General features: G+C 39.3%; 1 protein-coding gene across 1 annotated transcript in view; it reads left to right on the forward strand.

The window, feature by feature from the left end:
- Window positions 1–4830: 4830 nt before the first annotated feature.
- Window positions 4831–16888, forward strand: part of LOC115893861 (ankyrin repeat domain-containing protein 17-like) — a 135400-nt gene continuing 123342 nt past the window's right edge. Inside the window, 1 exon segment of the mRNA XM_030919086.1 lies at window positions 4831–5679. Within this exon segment, the coding sequence (XP_030774946.1) occupies window positions 5287–5679 (393 nt within the window). The 5' untranslated portion in view covers window positions 4831–5286.

Raw genomic sequence — 16888 nt, forward strand, 5'->3', positions numbered from 1 at the left:
GAGCTCCCTTTTTTTGAATTCCCAAGTATTCCTGGCAATATCTATGCCTTACCTCTTGGAATTTCAATCTTGAGTAGAAACCCAGGAAATATTTCTCAATTCATGCGATATCTTCCCCTTCTGCAGTATCATCGAGACTGCCTGTTTTCCTGTAATGATTTCATTCTTAGGCAGGTTCACTCTACATGATGACCAAAGGCCAGATGCAGCTTGTTTTTTTTTTTTTTTAATTATTATTTCAAAAGAAGGTGCCTTTTTCTCGATAGTGCTAGCCCAAATGGTGAAACTATCTCTGATTAACTTCAGTTTTGTTAATCTGCCCATTCCTGAACTAATCACTATGGCTGAATGATAGGATACTCTGGCTAGCCTGATTTGTGGGCCCATCCTGTGGGCCCAAAAATCAGAATTAGGTAATGAACGATTGCATCTGCAGAAAGAGGGACAGGTCTACATTAGGACATGCTCTCAAATCTCAGTGGCCTAACACAAAAGAATGCATATGAACTGCAGCTCAAGTGTCTCTAATTGGCAAGCAAGTATCCTCCAAGTGAAGAGTCAGGAAACTCTAGCACAAGTGTCTCTAATTGGGAAGCAAGTATCCTTCAAGTGAAGATTCAGGAATCCAGGAGTCCTATCTTGTGGCTTCGCCATCTTTAACACATAGCTTCCAGTGCAAATTTGCTCATCTGCCTCAAGTTGGTAGGGAGTGGGGATATACTGGATTGCTCATGTCATGTTTCCATGGGCCACAGCTGGAATAGGAGCACATCACTTCTACTCACATTCCACTGGTTAGAACCGAATTAGCACACCTAATCCATATACCTAATTGGAAGAGAAGCATGGAAATACAGCTGTGTGGCCAGAAGAATTTAGTATCTGCGAGAATCTACTATTCTGATCACTAAACATGTATTTTACCTGTCTTTCCACACACAGAACATACCCTGTCTCAAAGGAGACAATCTGAAGTTTTAACCAGTTACTGGAACAGGTTCAAAGTCTAGGATTTTCAGAAAATGTGCAGCTCTCTTCATTAGGTACAGATGTGACCTAAGAACTAAAAAAACAAATTATCTTTATTGTCATCCCATCCCTACAAATCCAATATATAGTGGTAACTCAGAGATAGGTAACTATAATACATTCTCTCATTCAGAAAAGAAAAATGTGATACTGAGCAATACTATTCATGTATAATGAGGTAATACTGCATAAACATTTTGTGGCCCATCCCCTGGAGACTGAAGAAAGTTCTGATGAGACCCCAATTCTAGTCTTCAGGAAAAACTCCCTGTCCATTCCTTTGTACAGCTCCTGATATGAGCTTCTGAAATGTTCTTTTTTTTCATCATTCTCCACGGCCACATCATATGTGGGTACTGGAGAGCTGTTAAAGTTTAATGCTCTATTCTTCTACTTACGCAAGCTTGGGGTTGGACAGTTACCCTCTGTTTTAATACCCAAACAATGATATTTGAACCAGATTTAGTATGATTAGTAATAAAGTTCCTCTAAAAATGTAGTCTTCTGATTGATTTGCTTCTAGTAACTACACCCAAAGTTCTTTCTTACATAATTATCAAGCCTAATTTACTACTTTGGTTCCTTGCTCCTATGCCAGTTCCTTTAGACCTTTATCATAGCTATCTTGAAGCCATCTACAATAATGACTTTGAATGGAAAGACCAAACCCTTTTCTTGATCTTTGTTGCAGGACTTAATCTCAAGGGTAACTATACTCAAGACCTCTTCTAGTTTTTTTTTTTTTTTAATATTGTTAGAAGTCTTAAAAAGTCACCTTTTCCAACCCTCCCTGAGAAATATTCCTGTACACTCTCACTTCTGCCAAGTATCTCCTGAGTTTCTTTAATAAAACTTACTAAAAGTAAAATATAAAATTCAACACGTAGTATTACTTTTGCTCTTTTCAATCATTTCCTCTGGAGCTAATCTAAATAGGTGATCTGATTTTGATTTCAGGTGACAGTTTTACTAATTACTTTGCCACTGCAAACATGGGCCTCCTTTTTCCAGCCTCCAAATCACATTCTCTACCACCTGCTACATCATACCTAAGCTGATGTAACATATTTTAGGTTATTGTCTTAGCAGTACTCTACTTCTGGTACCAATTTCTGGACTAGCTATGGTCATTCTAGCTCCTATACATATAAATTCTCAAATCTCAATTTTTTCTTACAAGAAGTCCAAAAAGGAGTGTTTCTAATTGTGGTGGCTCTCTTCCAAGTAATGTTTCAGCCACTCCTTCTTCTCTTTTCTGTCTTTGGCATCTCCAATATATAGTTTTCAGGGTCACCATGCTGAAAGGCATCAGTTTGATGAAGAAAGAGTAAGGGAGAATAGGACTTCATTAATTCTAAAAATGAGCACATCATTTCCATTCATATTTCATTGGCTAGAAGTAAATCACAGCCAGGCACAGTGGCTCTGGCCTGTAATCCCAGCACTTTGGGAAGCTGAGGCGGGGGGAAATCACCTGAAGTCGGGAGTTCGAGACTAGCCTGACCGACATGGAGAAATCGTGTCTCCACTAAAAATACAAAATTAGCTGGGTGTGATGGTGCATGCTTATAATCCCAGCTACTTGGGAGGCTGAGGCAGGAGACTCGCTTGAACCCGGGAGGCGGAGGTTGCGGTGAGCTGAGATTGTGCCATTGCATTCCAGCCTGGGCAACAAGAGCTAAACTCTGTCTCAAAAAAAAAAAAAAAAAAAAAAAAGAAAAAGTGGTTCATCACATGACTACAACCAACTACAAGGAAAGCTGTGAAATTTAGTTTAGCTGTGTGCCCAGGAAGAAATGTTTCATGGGCTAGTCAGTTCCTGCCAGAGGTTCTAGCAGGGAAAAAAAAAGTTAGATAAAAATAAAAGAAAGTGACTTTACGGGCCTTGTCCATTTTAGTAGTTTTGAACTTTATCCTACTAGTGAAATAGGATCATCATTTCACTATTACACTAATGAGCAAAAAACTCATTTTCTTCCAAACAATGAGATTACTTTAAAGAGAGTATTTTTGGTAGCACGATAGACACGGAAACTACACTGCAGAGTGCTGACAAGTCAATTTCAGAAAACAAAAAAGACACTGAACGTAGAAGACTTTTTTTTTTTTTGAGGTGGAGTCTCGCTGTGTTGCCCAGGCTAGAGTGCAGTGGCACGATCTCAGCACACTGCAACCTCCGCCTCCCGGGTCCAGGCGATTCTCCTGCTTCAGCCTCCTGAGTATAGAATACTTTTTAAGGAAAGACAGTTTGCTTGTGAAGGAAACAACTGAAAGCTACAGAAGAATTAGCTAAGGAACCAGAATTTGTAGAAGGTTGACAACAGAAAAGATAATTACTGGATGAGAAAGAGGGGTATCGGAACTAGAATATTTATGAAGAGTTAATCTCACATATGAACAGGGAGTCTCTCATTCCTGGATACTGGAGAAAAGGAAATCTCAGGAAATTTCTAGCACTTGGAAAACTGTGAAGTTATAAGTTAAAAGTCATATAATGAAATGGGCTAGGATTTAAAGACTGCAAAAGTATTCAAGTGGAAAGGGAGAAAAAGATGCTGAAGAATATACAAAGTAGGAGGGAGGGATGCAGCTGAAATTATAAAATTTAAATCAGTAGTGGTGAGATACACAATGCAGTGCTTTGTTCTACACTGGAACTCAGCAACGACCGTAGGAGAGGAATAGGCAGATGGTTACCACTCTGCATATATATTTACTATAGCAGTTATTACACTGTAAAGCCCCTGGAAACAGAGAATTTGATTCCACAAATTATGCACACAGTAGGCACATGATGAATTTTTGTTTGAATGATTTAGTCATTGCCAATTCTGCCATGGTACTCTGTAGAGTACTGGCAACTGCCCACATTTCATATGGTATGCCGATGCTAAAAAGAAAAAAATGCTAAAAAAAAAAAAAAAAAAAAAAAAAATCCAGGCATATTCAGCTAAACTTAGCAGTCTTAAAATGGCAACTATGTCAGCTGAGACATACTTTTAATCTTGTGCCAGTACATCTGTCTTTGATGTTTGCTTCATTTTCCTTATGCCACTATACTCCCACTAGACCAGAAAGGGATAATTCTGAGTTCAATGGGCTCCACTATCATTTCAAAAGTCCTGAAAGTTCTTTAGACACCTAAAAATGAACCCACAACCCCAATCACAATATTCCTTCCGAGAGAAGTATACCAACAATAATATTTATGCCTGCTTCCAAGTTGAATCTAAGAGGGCCAGAAGAGCTAAATCAGGGTCATTCAGAGAATCGTCTCAAAGTCTGGCACAGACCACGCATCCTTCCCGTGTCTTCCTCCCCTCGTAAACTTGAGGTGTGATGATCTTAGACATCTCCTAATCGACTGCCTTCATATTACACACGTGTAAACTCGTAGGGGATGTCTATGAGCCAAGCTTAAACTTAGGTAAAGAAGGCTCTTTTCCCAACACGACGCCATCTCTCAAGATCCAAAGCTTTATCTCTCGATTTGTGCGGTCGAAAAAAACGACCAGGAATAAAACTACGTACAGCAGTCCAGAACGAGGCCCCACCTCCTGTCTGGCGGACCGGCCTCCAGTCAACAAAGTGTCTGGACCGCGCTTCCGCACCTCACACTGCCCGGGGCCGGCTCCTCTCCAGCCTCCCCGTACTCCCCACACATCGCAGCGCAGCGCGCCCGCGGGGTCCGAGACCCGGCCCTCGAAATCTCACTTTCGCCTTTCGGCCGCCCGCGCCCCACGGCTCAGGCGACGGCTGATGGCGTCACTGCACTTCCGCCTGCGGCTGCGTTCTAATCACAAGCCAGGAAGGAAGAAGGGAGGGCTGCAGGGCTGTGTGTGCGGGAAATAGAGAGGAAAGAGAAGAAATCCGGGAGCTCGCGGGCGCTCCGGCTGCAATCGCGCCCCCCTTATCTGTCCCCGCCGTTCCCCTTCGGAACGTGCCCCAGGCACACTTCCCCGTCTTTCTAGTCTCCTCTGGTTCTCCCGACACCCGGTCTCCCTCTTAAACGCCTCATCCCCCTTCCCTTGCTCCCTCCCTCTCCCTCCCTCCCATCGTCAGGCTCCCCGCCCTTAGTATCGCGAGACGAGGTGAGAGCTGGCGGAACGGCGGCGGCGGCGGCGGCAGTAGAGGTGACCGAGGCGGTGGCGGCGGAGGCGGCACCGATTGCTGTGTCGGCCCCAGTGCGGCCGAAGTCGCGGTAGAGCGTAGCCCCCACGCCCCTCCCCCGTCCGCGCCCTCCCTCTTTCCCTGGGGATGGAGAAGGCGACGGTTCCGGTGGCGGCGGCGACGGCTGCAGAAGGAGAAGGGAGCCCCCCGGCGGTGGCGGCTGTGGCGGGCCCCCCCGCGGCGGCGGAGGTCGGCGGCGGCGTTGGCGGCAGCAGCGGAGCTCGCTCGGCCTCGTCTCCTCGTGGGATGGTGCGAGTCTGCGACCTGCTCCTGAAGAAGAAGCCGCCGCAGCAGCAGCACCACAAGGCCAAGCGTAACCGGACTTGCCGACCCCCTAGCAGCAGCGAAAGCAGCAGCGACAGCGACAACAGCGGCGGCGGTGGAGGCGGCGGTGGAGGCGGAGGTGGCGGCGGCGGCACCAGCAGTAACAACAGCGAGGAAGAAGAGGACGACGACGACGAGGAAGAGGAGGTTTCTGAGGCAAGGGCCTGGTTTCAAAGGAAGGAGGGAGGAAGGGAATGTAAGGGATAGGGGCCGAAGGTGGGAGGGGACTTTCAGTGGGACAGATTCCAGTGGGTTGATCTCTTAGGGGCCAGGCTTTCGACTGCCCCCTTTCTTCCCTCGGCCTAAATCGTGAGGTGTGGGAATGTGGGGGAGGGTAGCTGACACGTGGGGGTGGGAGGACTAGGGAGTTCACAGAGTTGGTGAACAGCCTGTTATCATGGCATGGCTCACATGGTTAAGGATGGAGAGAATTGGTTAGATTCCCTGTTTGCACGCCGGGGGGGGGGGTGGGGGGTGATCTGCCTGGGGCCAGTAGGGCCACCTTAGTCTGGGACGGGATCGGGATCAAAGCGGGAGGAGTAAAATAATAGGTAGATGAGTCTCTTGGGGACCAACTAGGAGGTTGATCAACTTCTCCCAGTTGTGAGGTGGAGGGGAGCAGTTTGAGGGGGACGTAAGGTTGTAATGGACTCAGAGCTAAGTGTTTGTGTATGTGAGGGACACGTGAGAAGCTGTACTTTTCCATACTGTTCTGCAGGGTTTTTCGTAACTATCCTGGCTGCTGAAGTAACTTCACTTCCTCGATCTCCCAAGGATTTTTGATGAGCTGATGCTGTATTTGTATACATTTGTCAGTAACTTTAAATAATTATAAATGACCATATACATTTGTAAGTGGATGAAAAATATATTTGATCCTTACACGTACATACATACCTGTCTTCAGATGTCTCCTTAGTGAATTAGAATTAAGCTAGGACCTGTTGTCCCATAATATGGGGCAGCCAAAGAGTCGGCTGGTTGTGGAGCCAGGCCTGGTTGTGGTGAGTTGGAATAGGAAGGCCTCTCGGTTTGTCCTAGTGATCTGGTTTCATAATAACTTTGTAATTTTTCTTGGGTCCACAGACAGGCGGCGTTGCAGGACCTTATTCCTCACAGAAGCCCTTACAACCCAAAGGCTCAGTAAAACATACCATACTGACAACCAACTGAGAGTTAGCTTTACTAGTTATTAGCTCTTTTATCACTCTCTTGTCTCCTTCCTGAAGTAGAATCTAGAAAAGTCTTTATCTGGAGAGGGAAATCTTTATGAGCAGAGGAAAAACAGCTTTGAAGACTGATTTTAAACTTAGTTCTAAGAGGAGACCAACTGATTCATCTAGAACTACCACTTACTATTTATTCTCTTCCACAAACATGGAACTTATTTTGATGCAAGTCTGGTTTTCTGAAAATTGGGTTTATTGAATCCTGGTCTCTGTTGAAACAGAGAAGTACCTTTTAAAGGATTTGACACATGTCTATTTGTAGAAGACCAGACTCTCTTTTATCTCAGACTGGATGAAGTTACGTAGGTAGAGATATTAAGTGTTCAAGTATGTATGACAAAAATATGCCCCTCCTTGTTTCTATTCCCTTTTAGCCTGTTGGATTCTGAGAATAGGTTTGTATTGATAGACTTATATTGGCCTACTTGGATGTTTAGGATAGTGTGTTGCTCTGGCTGCATGTGAAACAAGGAAGAGAAAGATGTGATGGGATCTTTATCCCTAATAACATTTGTTATGGTACTTAGAATCATTCAATTGTATGATTCTTCTCAAAGGTGAGAAACATTTTACAGATAAGTCAACTCTTTATTTTAAAAAGGAGGAAAACAAGGTTTAGAGGAAGGTGATTGTGGTGGGTAGTAGCAAAAGTAGAAATCAAAGTTTTCTAATGGCTCAGACCTGTACACTTTTTAATGATAATTTATTTCCTCTTATCACCCTTCTGACATCATTCAGAAAAAATAGTTACTGAATGGCAAGGTAACACAATCATGCAGCTATAGGCAGAATACCATTACTTAAAATTTTAAATTCTCCTGAAAATATTAAGCTCTAGTTTAGACCCAGGTTATGATAGTTGAATTCACTACTCACTGGGATATTCTGCTGCAGACTTCACATACCTAGGTAGTTTTGTCCATTGGAATACAGCCTAATAAGCAGAACTTTTAGTAATTCCTTAAATCATGAAGAATGGCTGTAAGTTTGTAGGTATGTTTATTTTGTGGGTCAGGTTTGTTTTCCTTTTATAATATAGGAATGATTATGTTGACTTTGACCAACTATGGTAGTATTTCTATGTTTTTAACATACCTTATCCTATCTTACATGGTATTAAACAATGGGTTTGTCATTTGTTATGAAGATGAGTCAGGAGAAATATGTGTAAGAAAGTGTACCCATTGGACGGGCGCGGTAGCTCACGCCTGTAATCCCAGCACTTTGGGAGACCGAGGCGGGCGGATCACCTGAGGTCAGGAGTTCGAGACCAGCCTAGCCAACATGATGAAACCCCCATCTCTACTAAAAATACAAAAAAATTAACCAGGCTTAGTGGCAGGTGCCTGTAATCTCAGCTACTTGGGAGGCTGAGGTAGAAGAATTGCTTGAACCCGGGAGGTGGAGGTTGCAGTGAGCCGAGATTGCACCATTGCACTCCAGCCTGGGCAACAAGAGCGAGACTCTGTCTCAAAAAAAAAAAAAAGTGTACCCATTAAAAAAATTTATGCAGATGAGGGATGAGCAGACAAAAAGGTGTACAGGTTGTCTCTGCCCCATTTTCATCTTTTGACCAAAGTAAAGACAAATAAAACTGTAAGCTAAATGGAGTGAGTTGTGTAATGTTTTTCTTTTAATTACCATTTTACTGACATGTCAGCAGAAGCCTAACTTTCTGGAGCTAGGAAGTCTTGTGGCTAAAATCACAATGTTATCTTTTCTCTAATTCATTCTGTTATAGGCTACACAATAAAAAAAAAAAGTAGATAAAATGATCTTTAAAATTATCCTTCCAGTAAAAATCATCAAAAGATTAAGAAGGAATATGAAAGGTTATGGTTTTGTGGTATTTAACCTGAAAGGATAACTTTAATTTAACAAAAATATATAGCTTTGCTATAAAGAAATGCTATCTGAATAATCTCTGTATCTGCCCAAAGGGGAAAAATGGAAGGAAATGAGAATCAATTTAAATAAGAGCTTCATCTAAGTGTTGAACACTAAGAATATAATTCCTAGACATTGGAGTAGGTTATTGAGAATAGGATTTTACTTAAAAGTATTTCAGAATAGGTTAATCATGTCTTAGATAATTTGCATAACTTTGGGTATACCTGGAAACAAATAAGACCAAGAGCTTCCTGCCTCCCTCTCCCCCTCTATTTGACACAAAATCTTAGATGTAAAATTGAAAATGCATAATTTTCTTGGTTTTCAGTGAGTGACTGACCAATATGGAAAATAAAAATGTATTTTCTAACATAAAAGCCATGATGCTCTTTCAAATTAGTGGACAGAATTAATTAAATTGCTTTTGACTATTACAAGAAAAAAATCTTATAATTTCAAGAGTTGATATTTTATTTCAGAAATAACATTGCATTCTGTTAAATGCATTTTTGAATATGACTGAATGATCTTAGTATTTTTTTTTTGGAGACGGAGTTTTGCTCTTGTTGCCCAGACTGGAGTGCAACGGTCTCTTCTCGGCTCACTGCAACTTCCACCTCCCAGGTTCAAGCAATTCTGCCTCAGCTTCTCGAGTAGCTGGAATTACAGGCATCTGCCACCATGCCTGGCTAATTTTTGTCTTTTTAGTAGAGACAGGGTTTTACCATGTTGGCCGGGTTAGTCTTGAACTCCTGACCTCAGGTGATCCACTGGCCTCAGCCTCCCAGAGTGCTGAGATTACAGGCGTGAGCCACTGCGCACTGGGATCTTAGTATTTATTTTCTAAAGCAGAATTCAAAGGGGGAAAACATTTTTGTTGAAGATGCTTAAGGTATAAATACAGTAGGAGTTGATCAGAATTTCATCTATTTTTGTAAGTAACCTGTGACTAAATCAAGAAATAAACCTAGTGAAGAAATTTTAGACAAAAGGAGCCAATAAATGAATTAGTACTGACTTAGTATTGAAACGATTTGCAAGGCCAGGGAGGATCTGTTTACAGACAGAAAATGAGAGTTGAAAATGAGGGAAAGAGAAAAAATATTTCAGAATTAGGCTGTGTTCAGCTGCATTTGGAAACTTTTTTTTTTTTTTATTGGAAAAGTGCTATCTAAATTCCTCTTTTGTGATGCTTAGAATCCTAGATTAGCCCAGAGAAGCTTGCTTGTTTCATCTCTTAATTGATGTAGCAGTATTTGTAAACTAGATGTTAAGATCTTTGAAGCAGTAGTCTGTCTTAATTATAATTTATCTTGTCTTCTCTCCTGCTTAAGCACAGTACTAGAAAAAAACAAAACATTTTTAGTGAATAACTAGTACTTAGGGAGGATTCAGCATTCATTTAGGAAAAGAAGAGAAGGAATAGAAATTCTTCCCTTGGATCCTTCCCAGGGCTTCTGAATAGCTGAAGTTTAGATTTCAACATTTTCTAATTTCTTAATTCCTTTTCTTAGCGATGATGATCTTCTGTAAGTATTAAGGGGAAAGCCAGTTAAACTAATACGAATTGATTGTTGAATGCCTGGTAAGTACCTTAAGCCTCCTAACATTTTTAATGAGTAAATAAAAATGAATACTTATTCAGTACCTACTGTTTGTGAAGGCTAGGTAAAGGTTAAAGGTATGGGTTCTGGAGCTTGGATTTAAATCCTTGATCCACTATTTACTAGCTTTGTGACCTTGGTCAAGTTTTTAAATCTCTACTGCAATTTCCTCATTTAAATGGTATAAATGGTAATGATAGTAGATTCTACTTTATAACATTGTTATGAGAGTTAAATGAGTTAATACAGTTTTCACGTATTCTCATTTTATTCTCGCCGTAACCCTATGAAGTAGGTGCTGCTATATTTCTTTCATTATTCAATAAATGTTTGGAGTTCCTACTATGTGCTAGGTATTGTGCTATACTGGGTGAGCAATGGTGAACAAAACTGTTGTAAGACACCTCGATTTAAAAATGCACCAATGAATAAATATTATAAGTTTGGGGAGGTATGAGAGTGAGCTTAAGTGGTTAAATGTACATCTTGAATAACGTGTGAGTTTCAGAAGTATTCAAGTGTTGGCAGGGAACATTCATTTTACAGGTAAACATACTGGCATAGAAGGATTTTAGGCAACCTCATCAGGGTCACATAGCTAATAAATGTCAGAATGGGATTGAACCTGGGACTGTTAGATTCTAAGCCTTCTCATTCATTCATTTATTCTCTCATTCATACACTCTGTCATGCTGTATAGTGTTGAGTACCATATTTCAGATATTAGCAAATTCAGCTTGTATAAGGGAAGATGCTTTTCGGCAGTTGGACAGCCATTGAAGACAAGTTGGTCACCCCAAGTTTTCTTTCCATTTCTTCTGAAAAATTCACTAAAAAAGAAAACAAAAAATACAGAAAAGTATAGAAAAATAATCCATATTCCCACCACCTAGAATTAAGTTGTTAACAAGATGAAAACTTCATACTGGAAAACCACCCTTTCTAGAGGCAATTTACCGCTTTTTCCTTGCCTTTCAAAATATTTAGTTTTCAAGGTAATCGTTCCTTATTAATTTGAAAAAAAAATGTTTCTTTTAAATAGAGATTGTTAACTTGGGGTCTGGATAAGCTGTGAATCCTCTGATATTAAACAAAATATTTTGTTGAAGGTGCTTATAAGGCTTTATTTTTCTTCCTTTCTGCCCTAGCCCCATAGTATATGTGCAGAATTTTCATTAGATCCTCAAAGAGGTCTGGTACCCCCCTCCTCTCCCTTCTACCTTGTTACTTTAAAACATTCTAACTACAGATTTAGTGGGGAATTTGGTCATTTATTTGGATTAGTAAGAGTTTGGAAACTGCTTCTAACTAAGCAGATAATGTGATAACAAAGAAGGCCTATTTGTGAAGCAATGGGTCCAAGATTGATCTCATCTTTCTGGTAAACCAGCCTATGCCTACTCTCTTTTCTCTTATATCTTCATGTTTTGCCCTTTAATTAATGAAGCAGTTTACACTGTGTGCTGTGGACTGTCATACCTGAAAGCAAAAGCCTTGTCTTACTCATCTTTATATCTCCTACTACATAGTACCATGTGTCTTATGTAAGTCTTTGCATCTCTGCTAGGTTCTCATGAAGTCTCATCTCTGTAGTAAGAATAACTCATAAACATTTCTTATTAGCCACTTAGTGTGGGAAATCTTTGGGACTTCAAGTCTTGAGGTAACAGAACTTGGTTGCAGCTATTATTTACAGTAGACCTCTGTGGGATGTTTTAAGTGAACCCTTATTTTTAGTTTAGTCATTTTTAACCTCACCAACTTAACTGGAATTAGTATTGTGAAAGTTTTCAGTGTTTAATAATCATCAAAGTAGCATATTTTGACTCCCAGAAATTCGCTAGACTATAGCCTGCTTCTGCTGTTACCTGATTATGCCATCCAGTTGATTAGGAAAACAATTTTTAGGTCCTTGAGGCAGTGCAGTTGCGTTTATGACAGTTTATCTGAATTTTTATAAGGATAATTTAGTGGGTTAAAAAATGTGGATTTAATGAGGACCTTCATAATTTTTCCATACTTGACCACCGATGAAAAGGAATTTTTACTTCACATTGGTATGTGAAGTAGTGCCTGCTGGTACCACTTATATTTTTGTTAGGACCAGTAGGAGGCACCAACATCTATGGTGTAACCTACACCAAAACTAACTTTTTTCAGCTTTCATCTTTTCAAAAAAAAAAGTAAGTCATTAGGGAATTGAAGGTGGTGGGTAAATGTGAATACCCTTCTAGTCCTGTTGAACCTTACCTATCTGGTAGAGTTATGCCCATCTACTTCTTACCCAGAAGCAAAATACTCTTTCTGACTTAACAGTGCTTCACTTCTTAACATTTTTTTTTGTCTTTAGAAATTAGTATTATTCATTCATGACGGGATGTAGAGTTGTGGGACCATATAGGTATTATTTTTATAATGATTTATAATTTGGGGTTTCAGTTATTGAAAAGGGAAATATTAACTGTGATTTTCCCCAAGCATGCTGTGATACTTCAATTAATATAGCTCTGATTATCGAAAGCATAACTTAGAGTGCCTTCTGTCCTATGAAACTCATAAACATTACATGATGTTTTAAAGGGTCAACTTTTTGTGTGTGTGTAGAGATGGCATCTCACTTTGTTGCCCAGGCTGATCTTGAACTCCTGGCTTCAAGTGATCCTCCTGCCACAGGCTCCCAAAATGCTGTGGGATTATAGGCGTGAGCTACCACATCCAGCATGGAGTTAATTTTTAAGTTGACTTCTGAGTGAGACTAGAGATAAAAGAGTGGGGAGAAGAAAATGTAAAGATTTTACATTTGAAACATCAGAGTGCTAAAAATACAAAAATTAGTGGGGCATAGTGGCTCCCACCAGTAAGTCTCAGCTGCTTGGGAGGCTGAGGCAGGAGAATTGCTTTAACTCCGGAGGCAGAGGTTGCAGTGAGCAGAGATCGCGCCACTGCACTCTAGTCTGGGCAACAGAGTGAGACTGTCTCTAACAACAACAACAACAACAACAGCAAGCATTAGAGTACTTGAGGAACTCCTATTGGAGCCATTTCTAGTGTCTTTATAAACAACTCTTTTTTCTTTTTTTTGAGACAAGGTCGTCCACGCTCCAGTGCAGTGGCGTGACCTCGAGTCACTGCAACCTCCGCCTCCGGGAGTCAAGCAATTCCCACCTCAGCTTGCCGAGTATCTGGAGTTGCAGCGTGAGCCACTGCGCCTGGCTCATTGTTTTGTATTTTTATTAAAGTCAGGGTTTCACCATATTTGCTGGGCTGGTCTCAAACTCCCAGCTCCAAGTGATCCACGCACCTTGGCCCCCAAAGTGCTGGAATTAGCAGGTGTGAGCTACTGTACGCAGCCTTTATAAACAATTTTGATATATGGTGAAATCTCTCAAAACTTGGGATTCAGAGTGAATTATGCCGATAAGAATGGGCAGCAAGATTGTTGAGAATAAATTGAAAAATATTAAATACGTTTTTGTGAGTCAAGGGAAAAAATGTGTTTTGAGTAAATGATCTGAAATACAGCATGCTTTTTTCGTAAAAGCTTAGTATAATGTAGGGTGAATTTAAGGCATTGGCGATAACCGGAATCATAATTCTCATTTTAAATAATGCTATGCTACATCTGCACAAAATAGATTATGTATATTTTTGGCTGCTGTACCATGAAAATGATGACTAAAACGAGAAGGTCTAGAGAGGGATAGGTTAAAAATGATGGTAGGGCTGGAGATGGAATCCATGATTGAGGAGGACTGTAGATTTTACTTAAATATATTTTATTTTTTATTTATGTTATATTATGTTATGTTATGTTATTTTTTTTTTTTTTGAGACAAAGTCTGCCTCTGTCTCCCAGGCTGGAGTGCCGTGGTGCAATCTCGGCGCACTGCAACCTCCGCGTTCCAGATTCGGGTGATTCTTCTGCCTCAGCCTCCCGAGTAGCTGAGGCTACAGGCGCGGGTGCCACCACGCCCGGCTAATTTTTGTATTTTTAGTAGAGACGAAATTTCACCATGTTAGTCAGGCTGGTCTCCAACTCCTGACTTGGTGATCCGCCCGCCTCGGCCCCCCAGAGTGCTGGGATTACAGGCGTGAGCCACAGCGCCTGGCCGATTTTATTTAAGTATATTCTTATTGCTTATTACTTCATACTCAAACTCCTTATATCGTAGAGAATATCATACTGTGTACCAGATAGTGCTATTTCAGTTTAGAAAATAAATTCATTTTTTGTTTCTTGAGATCATTTGATAGTACATTCTAGAAATGGCACACTTACGGAACTACTTTATGGCTGTGCATCTCTTGCAGGGAATTTTGCCTCCCCCTTTCCTCTTCCCAAAAATACTATTAGCTTGCCTAATTTAACCTTTCACTTTTTTTATCCCCATCTTCCCCCACGAAAGAAAGGAATAGAAAGAAAAACACGAAAGTGAAGAAATAAGAACCTGTTCTAAAGTTATTTCTTGGTCTGGTTTCTTTATGGATTATCTCTTAATTAGCTTAAAAACATTTGATTGAAACCTATTTTGGAAGTGGAAAGGTTAGTTCCATTAGTTTTGAATTTGGAATAAATATATGTTACCATAGAGATCTATTTTCCTTTCCCTCTTTCCTGTCAACCTAAATTTGAAGATTGGCAAGAAAAGGAAGCCCACCTGTTTGTGTTACAGCTGGTGTTACAAATGCCTTTGACCCCATTGTTGTCTCTTTCTTTCTCTATGCCATGTTTATCTTTGTATGGCATTAATAATGAAAATAGTCTTGTGGCAAAGCCTCTAGTATAGCACATACTATACATTTATTGAGTATCTCCTGACAAACATTTATTGAGTATCTCCTATGTGTGGCTGTTTTCATTGTCTAATCTCAACTATTTCCTTCCCAATGAATGTGAAAAAAATTATATTTAAAATTATAGCTGTATATGTTAAACATGAATAAGTTAAATTACTTTGTACCTATTGTAGTTAGTAAAACTTACATACATGGAAACTTAGCACAATGTTAGAATTCAGTTTTCCATATGATTATTAGCTATTATCTCATCTTATTAGCTATGATTATTAGATAATAGTGATAATTATCACTACTAGTATACTCTTTGAACTAAATTTATTTAAGAAGCTTTATTAACACCTAGCAAAATTACCTAGGGATTATAAGGGGTTTGACGAAATTTCTAGATTCATAAAATTTAAATTTTGTTGAGATAAAACTAGTTATAATTTAAAACTGAAGATGATTTTAGCCCTGTATAAGTCCTGTACTTTTTTTGCGCATCTATGTTCATTTTTGGTGTAACTGTGTGCCTTTTGATCATAGGGATCATTTTGTTTTGGTTTTTGAATACTAATAGGGTAAAGTTTATATCTTTTATGAGTGTCTCCTAGGATACTCAGTGATTTTTGATATTTTGTTTGTTTTTAAGATGAGGTCTGTATGTATGATTTTTCTAGAGTGTCCTTGACAACTAGGTTATACTAAAGAGTCATCCATTCTAAGTTTACCTTGAAGGTTTTATAGTAAGAAAGGAGAGTATCTATATTAATATACTTGTGATTGATGCAGGTGGAGATAGGTTAAGATATGAGAGATTGAATTACAAGACAGTGTAGGATGAAAATTCTTAAGATTTTAAATATAGCATTACATGTAATTAAATGTAATTCATTAATTTATACCTATTTGTAGAAACACATATTTGCAGAAAACTTGACAAACTCAAAAAGATTTAAAGAATAGAAAAATCACCTATTATTCTCTCTTTAGAATTAATCATTACCTGAAATATGTGTTTTCATTCTTTTTCCTTGGTAGGTAGTAATCAAATTATCACAAGAGCAGAGGTACCACTTAGAAATTTTGCTTGCTGAAATTTTTATTGATGAGCTTTCTTCAAATATATCAGTTGAAGAGATGAGTCTTCAGATTATGATTTTTATATATTTAAAAATATAAACTAATGAGGGAATTTATACGTACAAAAATGTCTTCTAATACATAGGGCTTTTTATTCCATTCTTAGAGTAAATGCTGCTAACTAACAGTTGGTGTATATCAAATTTTTGTTTCTTGATGAGACTGAGTGCGTGTGTGTGTGTGACAGTACGTTAATATTTGTCACATTATTATTTACTTATGAATGTTCCATAATACATATGTTCATAATTTGATCTTTTATTTTGGTAGACATTTAGATTGTTTTCACTACATTGCTATTAGTGAAGTGAACATCCTTGTACAGTTATTTTTGAGTATTAAACTATTTCTTTGGGATGGATTCCTGGAAATGGAATTGTTGGGCTAGAGTATGCACATGTTAAATTTGATAAATACTCTCAAGTTTTACTTACATCAGCAGTGTATGAGAATGTTCCTAAATGTGGTTAATTTACTTAGTTTTAAAAATCTGTTAAACAAAAAATGGTGTTTTGTTTTCATTTTTCTGATTACTGTCAACATCGAGTATAAGTTTTTTAATCTTTGTTCTTCATTTGGATGTCTTTTCAAAAAATTTCCTGGTTTGTCCCTTACCTGTTTTTCTGTTAGGATTGTCTTATCTTTTTCTTAGTGATTTGTTGGTGGTATTTATAAGTATTAATTTTTCATAGTGTTATGTGTTACAGTATTCTCCCTTGA

The sequence above is a fragment of the Rhinopithecus roxellana genome, chromosome 2 (assembly GCF_007565055.1).
Source record: "Rhinopithecus roxellana isolate Shanxi Qingling chromosome 2, ASM756505v1, whole genome shotgun sequence".
Taxonomy (NCBI): domain Eukaryota; kingdom Metazoa; phylum Chordata; class Mammalia; order Primates; family Cercopithecidae; genus Rhinopithecus; species Rhinopithecus roxellana.